Consider the following 15109-nt stretch of genomic DNA (forward strand, 5'->3'; position numbering starts at 1 on the left):
TCCTGTCTGGCCCACCACTTCGCCACCCCATCTCTGGTTTGCTCCTTGCTCAGAGATCCATGGAGTCTCACAGAGAAAGAATCCATGAAGGCTATTTAGTCTAAGAAATTTGTTCTGGCCAATCCTCCAGAGTCGAGGCCCACCCACGCAGAGCAAATGCCAGTTCGTTGGGTATGAGACTGCAGGGGCTAGAACAAGAAGAATCTGTGACCCCAACTCATCCTGGGAAATGCTACACTCAACCCTCAGACCATCGAGACTGGATTTCTTATGGGGATAAACATCAGTAAAGGGTGATTTAGCCCAAGAAAATGAGAGTAGTTTGCTATTTGATTGCAAAAAGAATCATTTTGCTGGGCCAAGAATATTAAGGAAAACACTGGCCTTGTGTCGACAACAGTGACCCTGAAACCTCTTCAAATACCTCCCGCCCATCTTGCCTCTTATCAAAAATGAATAAAATGCTGCACGATAACCCACAATAACAAACCGTACATTTCAAACCACCTTTCTAAATAACGACAAGAAATTCCAGGGGCATAAGGAATGGTGTGGCTCCCACCGCAGGTTTCTCCAGGTCTGAGAATACATGGATGTCTGGTCCTGGGGCCAGTGAGGATTTGGAGGAGAGGGCGACTGCAGACGGAAGAAAGGTGGGTCTGGGTTCTAAGGGGCTGGCTTCACTGTCAAAGGGCTGGTGCTGAGGGGAGGGTCCTGCTGGAGTCACGCTCCTTAGGGATGATTTATGGAACATCACTGAGCCACTCTTCCTGTTTTTCCAGCCACATGGGGCTTTGGCACCTATGGTTTCAAGCCAATTATGTGAATGGGTTATTTTCTTACTGTGTGCTTTGCAATTTTTTCACAGGAGGGGCTAAGCGTCCCCTTGAGGGTAATTTTTCCAAGCACCATTTGCCGAGCTGGCCCCGCCCTCTCACCATGACTTTTCCATCACCTCTGTCAGTGAGGGCCACTTGGCCACAGCCAGTTCCTAATTCTCCACATTCGTGTGACTTGGACTCATCTGTGTGGCTTTGAGAATCCCACAGAGAGGGAGATTTCACAGAGTCACTACCCCCAGGACTGATCATCAGCTAAGAAATGATAAGGCTCAAAAGAGAGGCCCCGCTGGGGCAAGGGAAGAGCAGAAAGTCACCTACTAACAGAATAAAATCAGCCTCTGGTTGTGTGGGCCAGTATGGATAGACATGGGGAATCAGAAACAGAATTTGCATAAATTTAATAATATCACCTCTTCCATTGCAAGAAGTTTCCTTGTGCCTATCATTTTAAAAATCCCCCTTTTGCATAATCTGCCACAAAAGGAAGAGAAAAAAATTAACGTCATCCCTCATTCATATCTTGGGAAAGACTGGAGAATGTTCTGGAGGAGGAGCTCTGATGGGCCAACTCGGTCAGAAAGGGCCACCTTCAGGTCTTCCCTAGAGGGAGAAGTTGGAATATTGTATTATCTCAATTAGATAACTGCTTCCCAAAGCCAGAAGGAACTTGGGACATTCAGACGGAAGACTACAGGAGTCAAAGACAGGGTTAAGGAGACCTGGGCTTCCATGGCCCTGTGTCTGAAGCAACACTAAGTGGGTGTCACTCCAACTCCTGTGCACATCATCATGGGACTGACATGGTGGGAGACGTCATAGACATCAGCAGCAGTCAGAATAGAGGCAGTATAGCACAGCAGTCAAGAGCATGGGCTTTTGGTGTCTCTCATATCGCTCTTGACCTTGGACAGTCTCTAAGTCCCAGGTTCCTTATCTGTAAAAGTAGAGTAGCCCCTATATGTGGACCACAGGGTGTTTACGAAGTTAAGATGTAATAGTGTACAGACTTAAGTTGTAGCTCAGTGATGGGGTGCTTACTTAGCATGTTTGAGGCCTTGATTTCGATGGCTAACACTACAAAATAAATGTATATCATTTAACCTGGTGCTACAGTAAGGTGAAGGTGGCAGTTGCTATTATAATTTAATTAACCGGTCTAAGGTGCAGTAGCCTCAGTTACGTGAGGATCGTAGCTAATCTTATTAGGCCTGTGTTCAACTTGGCTCCTCAATTGGCCTGTAAGTCTGGCCAAGAACCAGATTATGGGAGCAGTCTGCCCTGGTTCACACAATAAAGGGTTACACAGTCTACAGAGGAAATTTATACATCTCTGTCTAGCTCCATTTAGATATCGCAAAGAGTCTGCTGCTTTTTATAATAACTTCTAGAACTTCAAAACAACGTCACTGACCATTACACCCATCTCTGCTGGAGTGGAGCACACCACCGCTCCGCCTCTGGTACACTACTGCCCAGTGACCAGGCCTTTCCTTAAATGCTCACTGTGCTGCTTCTCCCAGCCTCTGAACCCTTAGTGCATTACAACTGCTGATGGGCATAGAGCCCTGCACGAGACCTCAGCTAGCTGGACTCTTGTTTTCTCTCTGCAGAGTCAGTGACGGACTGGAAACTTCCCAGGTGCTTCTCCCTCTAATAGCCCATACACTTAGAGTCAGACAGGAACAGGCAATCCTTCCTATGGCTTGGGGGCTAATCCAGACTTAGCTGCCCAAGTCTCCAGAAACAGAACACCCTGAAGGGCTGAGGGCAAGCCTGCTTGGAGTCTTCAGCCTTCCCCTTGTACCTCATACTTCTTGAGATACTATGATGTGGCCCATGTGCCACAGCTAGTTTGCTGTGCCTCCAAAGTTCCACCTTCAGGCAGAACTAACATCCCACATCCTCAGCGCTGGCTGGGAAAAGCACTCCCCCAGGGGTAAACATACTCTTAGGATAATCGTCATGGGTGAAGAGGAATAAGGAGACAGCATAACCAGCCTGTGTAAATAGATTCTCTGAAGAACCTAAAATGGCCATGCATGGCTCACCATGGTCTGAAGTGGTAAACAGTCACTTCCCACACAGACAGATACCAAGCTCCTGGGGAGGGGGATAGAAATCCCACAGAGTACGTTTCTTCTGGGAAGGAGTACTCCGATTTAGCACATGAACATCTTTCTTCTCAACATCTCCCCAAGCATCACTGACTCATCCCTATTGACTCATGCCACAAAGCCAGGAGAGGTACCCTTTCCTCCAAAGGGACTAAGAAATACTTCACAGTTGTTCTGCAATGACAAGTACCAAGAAATAGTAGCCTGTCCCTTCCCAGTTTTTCTTGGTAATGTCACTGACCCTGATCTGCAGGCCCTGTACTAGAAGGATCAAATTATAGAAAACTCAAGTTCAAGCAAGAGAGAAAGAAAGGATTACAGATAAGGGGGGAAGATGGAGAGTTTTATTTTAATTTGTAAAAATTAAGTATATCTTTATTCCTTCCTCCTCCCAAAATACTAATATTGTAAGTGTGTGTTGATAAACTGCACAGCATGATTACTTGCAAAGTCATTTTATAAACACATAATGAAGGCTCTCAGACTAAAGTCAAAGTTGTCATTGGCTTTCAGAAACCTGGAATGAACCACTTACAATACCTACACAGGCTCTTTGATTACAGCTTATTAATGACTGAGGACAAAAGGAAAATATTGGGACATGGCTTTGCTATGGAACATGAAATTGCATATGAATTCACTTCTAGGCCCTTTGATTACCGCTTATTAATGTCTGAAGACAAAAGAAAAATATTGGGACACAGCTTTGCTATGCATGAAATTGCATATGAATTCACTTCTAGAAACAAAACTTTTGCTGGTAGAAGGAGTCCCAGAGACTGAACCCTGTGACTACACACCTCCCATCCCAATACTAAAGAAGCACACAACAGGGTGACATCAAGAGAGCCGATGTCAAAGCAAGGTCAAACTGGCCTATAGACCTGGCTCTCAGGCCCCCAATAATAATCACCTTTCCTCTCAGCAAAGGAAAATAACAGAGAGAGAAAGGACAAAGCCTTTGCTGCCAGAGGAGAGCCCTGGGAAAGACCATCTGGCCCCGTCCTCATCTCAATTCTATTGGCCATGATTGACCAAGGCATCTTCATGATCTCACAGGGCAGATAGCCTACAAGGCCTGTAACAGGATGTGTTTTCATATAGACATTTTAAATGCCCACAAGTCCAGGCCTGTTCCAGTTGCTAATGCTAGTAGATTACTCATTCTTCCTCCCATACACGTCATGTGTGAGATTCCAGGTGGCTGTGGGGTATTTGCTTACAAAGGCTACCACCGGTTTCCTTGCAAGCTATTTATTTTTCCAGCCTCAGGTCATTACATCAGCCCACAGTTTCCAGTTGGGCAAAGAGTATAGACTTGTGGGGGTGGGGATCCAGCCAGGAGGTGCCATTGCCTCCGTGACCCCAAACCCCAGTCATAGCAGCTATCCCTGCAGAAATTTCCTGGGTAGAAAAGCAATCTCAACTGTAACCAGTGGCCCAGGAGCTGGCCTACAAGAAAACCATGCCCAAATGAGAAAGGGCAAGAATACTGCCAACCGATCTATCTGTGACGTGTGTACATGCCTTGAGCACACACAGTCATCCCCGTGCATGAAGAAATGGGAATCTTGTTTCCACTTTGGGTCCCTAATGGTAGTTCTGTCCCCAGGGAACAGAGTGGCTGTAAGGTGCTTCATCTACAGCTGCGCACACGCTGCTACATGGAGGAAAGGGGGGAAAGGCTTTAGGATTGAACGCATGGGGCCGGGTTCTGGGTCCTTGCAGTCCCTGATCACATCATGAAAGACTTGTGTAGGAAAGACGAGAAGAAAGGAAATAAAAAGATATGGATGCAGAGACAAAGACGAGAGGCTATGGGCACTAGCCTGGGCTCCCAGGACAAATGGTAACATGCTGCAGCCCTGGAACATTGCCATGGCACACAAACAGCATGGTGGCCACATCCATGACCCCAGTTCCTGAGAGACGGCACTTTCTCACAAGAGGAAGCACCGTAGAGAAACAAAAAGACAGAAATCATAACGAGACAAAAAGGATGTATACAGTATCTTCATATAGTCAGCGTAGACCCAGGGGGTGAAAATGATTAGACGGAGGCTAATTCTTGTTACTTATCTTATCTCTTTACCTTCTATGAATAGAGTTGGCTTGAGCATATTTTAAATGCCAAGTATTTTAAGAAATGTCTGGATTAAAAAAAAAACCCTCAGCAGTTCACATTTCCTTGAAAAAGCAGCAGAGGCCCTGGCCAGAACTCATCTAGGACACACTGCTCCCAAGGTCTAGGGTGTTAGCTGGCTAGGAACATCATCTTCCCAGATACAGAAAGGATTCCTGGAGCCACGGATGCCTGTGAAGTGAGGTATGAGGGAGGTAGTCAGGGAAGAGGGAACCAGAGAGGCCCATCTGGATATGCTGAACTTGACAAGGACTCAAAAGGCCACAGCAGCCATGTGGACACATGGCAGAGCTTTCCAGAAAGAGTCAGAACCTCCAGGAGGAGAGAAGACTGGATAGCCAGCAGGAGTGTGTGTCATGTTATTGCACAACTTCAGGCGCCCAGTGGAACCATTCCAACATCAACAGTCCCCAGGCCAGAAAACAAACCTGGCGTCACAGGGTCTGAGTGTGAAAAAAGGATGTTTGGGGTGTAAAAGAAGCTGGAATTGCCTTTTTTCCTTCTGGGAGAAGGCTGAGAAGATGAGCTCTCACCCGGGCATAACTCAAGAGTCTGACTCCAACCTCTCCATGCATGTGACTGAAGTTCATCTGAGCCCAGAATCTTCCATCAAATTCGAATGAAAAATGACCTCAGGTGCTTAAGCCTAAGGCTCCAGTCCTCACTAAGAGCCAATGGACCAGACACAAGTTCTCATCAAAGGGTGTCTGACTTGTCACTAACTGAATGTGCCAACGCGCGAGAATGGATAGCACAGCACATAAAGACACTCCACCAAAGCAGCTTCCTTTGGTGTGGTTTGTGTTTAAACCATTTGTGATAAACCTAAGTGCCTAGAATTACAAAAACTGAAGTCTCACAAAATCTTAAGGGCAATAACTTTGCTTCACATATAAGGAACGCAAGAGGAGGAGAAGCTGATTGACTTTCCAAGGCAAGGAAAGTCTGTCTGGGAAACCAGATCTACATGTCCATCTGATTCCAAGCCCATGCTTTGACCAGTATGTGGCTCCTGTGTAAAAGATTCCCTACCCCACTGCCTGGAAATCCAGATTTCAAGATGCTTCCTTGGCAACTGGTTGCAATAGCATGCACAGGATGGTAAAGCTTGAGAAGGATCCTGTGAGATGATGAATCTTGTGAGCGGCCCCAGGAGTTCCTTGGATGACTTACCTGGAACATCATGGAGCCTCTCAGGAGCCACAGCTCCTTCTTCTGCTTGCTCTATGAAGGGGCCAAAAAACTTGAGTGAGACAACCCTGCTCAAGTACCTCCCACTAAAATGCCATGTTCAGATTTTCTCTGTGAAAGATCATAAAGACTCTGGGACAGCTATTCAAGCCTATTTTCATGGGTGAAAATGGTCATAAACAACAGTCTGGCTGTGTGCTAATAAAACTTTATTTACAAAACAGGTGGCCACTTGTTATATGCTAAGTACTCTTGTGGAACCAAGTATTTTATACCTGATTCCATCAATAAGATTAACAGTTATCAGTCAGTATAGCCAGGTAAAAATGACAGAGAATATTCTAGTCTGTTAAGCAATTACTAAAACCAAAGCCTAATAATTTCCTTGATGTGTTTCCTCTAAAGGACAATTAGCTCTCCTGCAACTATCCTGTCCTGTGTACTAACCTTACAGGGTCAGAGTCAACACCTATGGAAAATAAAGGTGGCTGGATTGCTACAAGAGGAAGATAGTTGTACTTGTCTGGAAACAATTTCTCAACATGACCCTATGATCATACAGTAGAAAACTATATAAACCAGTAGGAGTGGGAATCAGAACTTGACCCTATCAGTTTATTACACTCAGATAACACACCTGAGAAAGACATATGTCACTAGCTTCCTCCAGTCTAGCCACAATAAGCACTGTCACTGGTTAAGTATGGTGGCACACATCTGTAATCTTAGCACTCAGAAAGTTGAGGCAAGAAGACTGTAAGTTCCAGACTACCCTGGGTTATATATCAAGGCACTATCCCAAAAATCAAAAGCTGCAGATACAGATCAGTGGTGGAATGTCAGCATAGCAAGCACAGGGTTAAAGCGTGCACACTACCACAAAAAAAAAACCCTCAAATTATTATCACCAGTGTTGGAAATAATAAGTGCATACACCTAACAATTATTCATCTAGCTAGCCATCAGTCAAGAAACACACAGACATTAACTTAGTAAGCCTTTTAAGGGACAGACCATGATTCCATCCTATGGATAAGACCTGAGCCCAGGGAATTCATTTGACTAGAGTCACTCACTGTGTGTTATGCCTAGATTTTGCTGATTCCAAAGCCTGCACTTTAACCGCTGTGCTATTTTACCATACTCTAGCCCAAGGTAGGTCACATGGTCTCTTTTATGTCACCATCCCATACTTTCAGCTTATATGAAATAGTAAGCCAATCACAGGGGAAAACACTGACCATCCCAAGCCATCCAGAAAGTCCACTGTTCACTTCTTTGTCTCATTCCCCAAACTCTAGCCCCCACACTGCCACCTATAGTACAGAGCTGGTACAAGAGTAAAATAGAGGAGTCAATGACAACACACACACACACACACACACACACACACACACACACACACACACAGATCAATGGTCACATAAAACCCTGCCTGTCCATTCAAAGGCAGGAACCCTTTGTTCGTAGTCCTTGCCACTAATAAAAGAAGGATATGACTAAATTAAATTCAGCCAACAAAAGAAATTATGCTAACTGCTAGTTCTCATAATGATGCCTTAAGTGAAAGAATGATCCTCCTGGACAATAACACAGCTCTGGTGTGTCACCACATTTTCCGTTGGTGAATATTTATTCTTTACTGATGGTCAGTGAACTCGGTTGGGTTTGATCTTTGTTGGTGATAAATAATGTTTCAGGTCAATCCTATGAATGTGTTCCCTCTTCAAAATTTATCACCTTTCTACCAAGTCAGTGCCAAAACCTGACCATTCCCAAGACCTCAAAAGATCAAAACAGGAATGGCATGAATGTACACAGTGTGAAAACCTCAAAACAGAGGAATTAAGTCTGTTGGGGATTGAGGTCCAACTTCAGTATGCCCAGCCTCTTCTTTCAAATTCTCCTGCACAGCATTTAGAAAGTCAGTCAAAATAATAAAACGTTTTGACAAATTGTGCCATCCAAACAGATAAACTACTCATAGAAGTTGATCCTGACTATGATAAAAGAAGAAAATAAAAACTAGCGGAGACAGCTCATCAGGTCTGTCTTATCTCATAGCTGAGGAAAATGAAGAGGGTACAAGTTAAATGACTTGCCCCAAACTATACTGTAAAGCTCAGTGGGGTGGAATGGTGAAAGCCCAGGGCTCAGGAGACTGGGGTAGAAAGATCAGCTTGGGCTAAATAATGAGACACTGTCTCAAAAAAGGAGTCAGAAAAGGAGAAGAAAGAAGAGAAGGGAGAGGAGAGAGAGGAGGAAGAAGGGGAAGGGAAGGCAGATGAGAGAGAGAGAAAAGAAAGAAGCAGACAAAAGAAAACAAACCCACACAACGAGTAGTCATGGAACAACTATGGCACCCATGACAGAAAGTTGAATACATACACAATCCAAGGAAGATTGTTTACCTGAATTTCTTATATTGGTGTTATTCAATTTGGAGTCTTTGATTACCAAGTGCTTTATCCATAGGGTAGGAGCTGTGATTTCTAGAAAAAGGGAGAGAGAATGTGTGGCAAAGAGAAGTAAGTGACATGGAGTTAACTCAGACTTGTGATAAGCTTTTTAGAGGACTACACATCAAAGCTTCAGCTATCTCCCTGTTGGCATATTGACCTCATCCCAGTGCCAATGCACTCTCTCTTCCTTGTGATGGAAGTGATTCTCCCCACCAGCTTTAAAGGGACAACCAGGGCATCCTGTGCTGGACATGGAGTAGTCAGAATCCAGAGGCTCCAAGCCACTCCATCAAGGAATAAAAATATTATCCCAGGAGGTGAGGAACATGGGCCAAGCCAAGTCCCTCTCAGCCGCTTCCCTCAGAGAAGATTTAAAGGGGATAAATCAACAAACGAATGCCAAACACACCGCAGAGACCATTTTAGAGGAAACAGCTGAAGCACAGCAGATTTGGCCCGTTGAGTTTCTGCTCCGTGTGGGGGAGAAAGGAGTGAGTCTAACGCGTTTCCAACCCCTTCTCCCAGTCAAACTGAACACATGCCACACACCTTCATCTAGGGCACCCCAGGGGGCCTTCAGGCTCTTGGTACCAGGAGTGCCAAGCAGACTGAAGGTGTGGGAGTCCTGTGGGGTCACCTTGAACATACCAAGCAGCAACCAGATCTTTGACAGCAGCAGGATGGTTTCCCCGGATGTCACCCAATCCTCTAGGACTGGGATCCAGGGGGATGTTTGTAGATTCTTAACCTTTCAGCTCATTGAGCTGAGCCTATACTAGGAGCAGCCCCAGCTGTGGGGCCATGGCATGATTTGGTTTTATTTCTCTATTCCACAGTCTCATCATCAAGATACAGTCAGCTGAGCACTGCCTGAGCACTGCCTGAGTCTATGTCATATACTGAAAGCTGAACTTCATCATCGCACTCTCTGAAAACCTTATTCTGCCAAACTTCCTGTTCCTGTTCATAGGAATCTGGAGCACAAGTCCCTGCAGAACAGAAGCCCAAGGATCCCCCACCTTGAACAGGGGCCAGGCTTCTGCACCCCAGCTCCTCCAATCCACTGTCCTTGTCTCCAGGGGTTCCCGGCCTTTATTTGGTCACCATCCACTATTGCCCTTGACCTAGAATGTTTCTCCCAAATGTCTTAATTCAACTCCCTAAATCCCTATTCCCTAGCCCAGCCAGCCCCGCTTGCCAATCTCTTTCTCTTACTTCCCTAATGGTGATCCATACCCATCACCTTTCCCTCCTTGTCCCTGGACAGTCCTCACTGTCTGGAATACCCCTATTCCTTCCTTCTACTTGCAAAATCCAGCTCAAGTCCCTTGTCTTTCCAACTCTTCCCAGAACAATGCCAACTTTCCCCATAAGCATCTATCGCGATGATAGGACCAGGACCTAGAACTCAGTTCATGAAGCTCTCTAGTTGTTGCAGTGAGAGGAAGACTGGCAGTCAGATACTTCCTTCTCATCCCTCCCCCACCCCCAGCACCTCTGTGCCACTCTAGGCACAGAGTAGACAGTTACAAGTGTCGAGTCACATGCTGCTGAAGATTGACGACCTTCGCCAGCCTTTCTCACCATGGCTCCCTAGTCTTGGCAGCTTGGAGGGTCTGTCTAAACCATGTTTTGTTGGACATTGGGCTACAGGCAGGAACCCTGGGAAGAAGAGAGGACCATTCCAGAAGAAGACAGTTGCCACCAGTCACTTGGAGGCTTCACATTTTTTTAAAAGGTTGAGATAAACCAGCTTGTGCTGGGAAAGAAATTGAAATTAAAAAATAAAAAAATAGTCATGGAACTTAAACAATTCTGAAGTTTAAAAATAAAAAATAATAACAGTGAAACAGACAAACATATAAAGCTACAATCTTGCCCAGCTCTGAACATGAGTGGAGAAGAGTAAGGGAGGAAAGTAAAATGGTATCTTACCATCTCCGTCGAATACAGGCTGGGTCTCCATCGTGGGTGTGGGCTTAGAGCCATCATCTGAATTGAGGGTTAAAAAGAAACGAAAAGAGACTACCATTATTGAGGTAAATACTATCTACTCTCCAGAACTGTTGAATGGTTGGGTTTGTACAAGGTCAGAGAAAAAGGAAGACGGGAGAGGCCGAGGAAGGAAGCAGGGCCAGAGAGAGACAAGAAAGCAAATCCGTGTGTGCGTGCTCATCGCAGGGGCTCACAAGGAGCTGGAACTCAGGGCAATGGAGGCTCCATTCTCATAAGTCTGAGGATTCTGGAGGACTCTTCCGGCCAACCGCACCCCTCCCCCAGCAGCCCTGAGCTTGGTCTGGGTGAGTTAACACTGGCAGCCTGTGGAATGAAAGCCTGGCTACTCCACTTGAACCCCCCATCCTCCAGCACAAGGCAAGCAGTTCAGAACCTTTTCCTAATGGCCTTGGTTTAAAAGCTTAGACCAGGGTGCTACTCCCTTCTAGACTCCTAGCTGCCTCTCAACCCTTGCCTTGAATAGAGGAGATATAAAACACTGCTCTGTCCCATACATTAGAGAGACTCAACAGCATCCCACTGAAGGATCACACTGTGAAGCAGCACACACCGAAATTCCCAGCAGCATGTTGGTGAACAGGATGCAAAAGAACCCGGAAAATTGCTGAGATCACCCAGGCCTCACTGTGATATTCCTATCACAGATGATGGGAGCAGGGTCCTCCCAGTAGCGAAGGCCCAGTGCTTATCGCTCAGTATCCTTGGCAGCTCTTTCTGCAGAGCAAGAAGCTCCATATGTCAAGAGTTAGCGGAGACTTTGTTTATTTACCTGCCAGGACTCTGCTTTTATCAAGGCCCCCAAACCCTCAGCTAAGAAAAGTGTTTTGCAACCATTTTCATTATTGCCCATTCAAGGAGTACTTTTAGACCATTTTCTCCAATCACCTCCTAAGAAAATATTAGTGGATAGAAGATAACAAACAGTCCTGTACTGTGTACACCATTTGTACTATATATGTAAAAAGTGTATGTTTCTCAATCCCTAAGAAGCCACTATTCCACCCCCCTGAGTAAAGGAGGAGGGGGTTATCTTTATCTTCAGAATAGTTTAGAGACTTTTCTTTGTTTTCTCCCTCAGTAGGAGGAGAAAGGTTGGGAACTATTGTTTCAGCCAGTTTGATGATTACACCATGCTCTCCTACCAAGACCCCCCAGAGATCATTTAGAACAGAACACTATGTTCCCTGGGCATTAACTATTTATAGAGAAGCCTCGCTCTCTGATTATCCATGAAACACCAGTCCGACCATCAATAACAACAGTGCCCTACCATCTGCAACTCTGGTACCTACCTCCCTGATCTCCCTGCATCTTATCAGGGGAAGGAAAGAGAGGAATTCGGATCTCTTGCTGGTGTCAACCCTTGAATACCCACACCCTCTCTGGAGACTGAGGCCAGCAATCTGACAGTGCCGGGGCACCTGTCCCTGGTATCACTGTCATCGGCTGACACCAAGACCCAACTCTCACTGGGACCAAAGCAATCCCGGACTATCTGACAACCATCCCAAGGAACAGTAGAAAGCGAGGCTTCAGTACACTACACTGGATATCTTATTTGCCTCAAACTGAATCCCCTAATGGGTATCTTTTGATGGCAAACCATGTGAGCTTGATCAGGAAGTCACTGAGGGAGAATAAACACCAAACAGAGCCACACAGTGTCATTTTTTTAAAATAGTACCACTTCCCCCAACTCTATTAACACCTCTCTCCATTGAATTCAACAAGTCACTGAATGGAGTCCCCAGTAGCCGCAGTGCACATTTGTCTGGTCACTTCTCCAGATGCAGAGTTGAGTGTGAATAGTTCAAGACAGTGCACTCAGCCCCCTCCTCACAGGGTGGCTCCTCTTTAAGAGCCTCGAGAGCTAACAAAGGAAAAGCAGGAGGTCAGAAGACAACAGTGAGAGTCCATATCCAACAGCTTATGAAATATTTTATATTTCTGTAGGCATTAAAATGTCTACACGAGAGCTACCTCTCTATCTGGACTAAAAATCGCCTGCCTCCTTCTCCGGGCACCCAAATGAAAGCCTTGGTCTGGCCACCTGGTCTAGTCATCAGCAGAGAAGGTCTGCAGAGAGTAAGGAGGGCTTCCCAGGGAGGGTCTGCACATCTGCTGGTCGGGGACCTCAGACCTGGGCATGGAAGCCCACAGAGCTTGAAGCTGAGGCAGGGGGTTGAGTCTTCCTGCTGGATAGGGTCACTGAGGGTGAAGAGGTCCAGCTGCTCTGTGCAGGGAGGATGGAAAGCTTTATGGAGTGAGAAAAGTCAAGGTTCCCTGCTGCCAGGAACCACCTGTGAAATGCAGCACACCCCAAATCCAGGAAGTCATGCCAAATCCAACAGAACCCTCCAACCATCATCTCCGGGCACCTGGGCACCTGGCTTCTGACACACCAAATAAGCACAATTTTTTTTTTTTAGTAAACATAGGTCCAAGGCTTGGGTCCAAAGTTCACAGCCATCCTGCTTCCTGGCAATCCTTGGAGAAGCACCAGGCCCCATACTGGGTCCTGGATTTCTACGTGTGCCCTTGGCTTCCAAATCCCTAGTGGAACCTCACACTAACCCTTGTTTACATCCATGCGCTGCCTAACCTAAACATCTCACTTTGTCTAGGCAGCAACATCATCGGCTAACCCTGGAAGATGCCTGCCTACTAAGCTTCAGGACACTGGCACTCTGCAGGCATGAATGATCCTAAAATACTGTTAAAGGAGCTATTCAACTCTGAGTATTAACCATCTTATTTCAATTACTTACTTTTAATACTGGATTTATGAAATTAAGATCCTATCAAAGTTTTTTAATTAGATAAACCTTACAGTTCAATAAGATGACAACTTTATTTTAAAACTTGGAAGAATATTTTAATAAACATTACGCATGTTCGTACACACGCACGCGCGCACACACCCACACATACACAAACACATAGAGATGAGCAATAAACACACTAATCATGTTCAGTGTCATTCATCATTAGGAGGTACAAATTTACACAGTGAAGGTACTTGCCTGTAATCCCAGCATTTGTAAAGCAGAGGCAGGAGAATTACCACATGTTCAAGGCCAGCCTGTGATAGATAGTGAATTTCGGACCAGTCAAGGCTACACTACAAGTTCCTGTCTCAAACAAACAAACCATTAAACCCCACAAGTTATCACTAAGTACCCACAAGGATAGCTAAAATAGAAGACAGATAATAACAAGTGTTGGCAATGTGGAGAAAATAGAACCCTTTGTTCACTGTTGGTGGAAATACACAACTGGACAGCCACTTTGAAGAATAAATTTGGCAATTTCTTTAAAAAATCTAAACACAAATTAAATTTTCAACTCCCAAATTCCACTTCTAGAAATTTATGAAAGAGAAATATTCTAGGAAAGACATGTACACAATTGCAGCAGCATTACTCAAATATAGAAGCTTCTAATTTGGGTTTGTTTGTTTGTTTGTTTGTTTGTTTGTTGGGAGAGGAAAGCACATGTGTGCTATGGTCCCTGAGTAAAAGTCACAAAACAACTGAAAGGAAGTCTATTCTCTCCTTCTACCATGTGAGTCCAGGAATTGAACTTGGGTTGTAGATTTGGTGGCAAGCCCCTTTATTCATTGAGCCATCTCACTGACTCAAAAAGCCTCTAAGTTTTAAGTAATCCAAATGTCTACCAACTGTAGGCATATAAATTATTATATGCCCATATAAAGGAATACTATTCAACCATAGAGAGGAATAACTAAAACATGAAAATATACACCACACCTGAAGGTCTTCAAAAACATAGTAAATGGGAAATGAGATGTAACTGTTGCCTGTGTTAGGACACATTTAGACAGCACAGATTTATAAAAGCAGATGCCTTGAGAAGGCAAGCAGCTCCATGGATATGCTGAGTCTGGGCTCGGGAAAGGGTAAAACAATAAACAAGCTAAAGGTTCTACAGGGAAGTGATGGAAATTGTCTCTGGTAATAGTTGAGTGACTCTAGAAATTTGCTAAATTCATTGGATTTTACCCTTAGAATGAGTGGGGTGCTTATAGTTTGTTTGTTTTTCTGGTAAGTTACATTTCAATAAAAGCTCTTTGAGCCAAAAATGAGGGAGTATCAGAGTCACTAGGGAAAAATCACCCAGTGGAAGCAGCTAGTTATTACAGCAGTGGTTAAATTGAAGGAGAGAATTCGTCCATATATTTTAAAAGATAAGTATATCCAAATCTCTGATTCTTTGTGTGTGTGTGATAATTTCATGCTTGGGGCTTACTCTGGGTGGTTTTTTTTATTCATTAACTCATTTATTTATTTAAATAATAATCTTTTTTTCCTTTCTTTCTTC

The 15109-nt window shown here is 44.8% G+C and overlaps 1 protein-coding gene across 4 annotated transcripts in view; it reads right to left on the reverse strand.

The window, feature by feature from the left end:
- Smoc1 (SPARC related modular calcium binding 1) overlaps nucleotides 1-15109 on the reverse strand; it is a 160249-nt gene that overhangs the window by 23019 nt on the left and 122121 nt on the right. For 3 of the 4 annotated variants that reach the window (XM_013115429.3, XM_005072718.4, XM_040742817.1), the window contains exons 6-7: nucleotides 10688-10777; nucleotides 8702-8782 (exon numbers count right to left, since the gene is read on the reverse strand). In XM_013115429.3, the coding sequence (XP_012970883.1) occupies nucleotides 8702-8782; nucleotides 10688-10777 (171 nt within the window). The remainder of the gene's footprint in view (nucleotides 1-8701; nucleotides 8783-10687; nucleotides 10778-15109) is intronic. The other variant, XM_013115428.3, reaches the window with a different exon arrangement.

This window comes from Mesocricetus auratus, unplaced genomic scaffold, assembly GCF_017639785.1.
Source record: "Mesocricetus auratus isolate SY011 unplaced genomic scaffold, BCM_Maur_2.0 Super-Scaffold_15014, whole genome shotgun sequence".
NCBI lineage: Eukaryota > Metazoa > Chordata > Mammalia > Rodentia > Cricetidae > Mesocricetus > Mesocricetus auratus.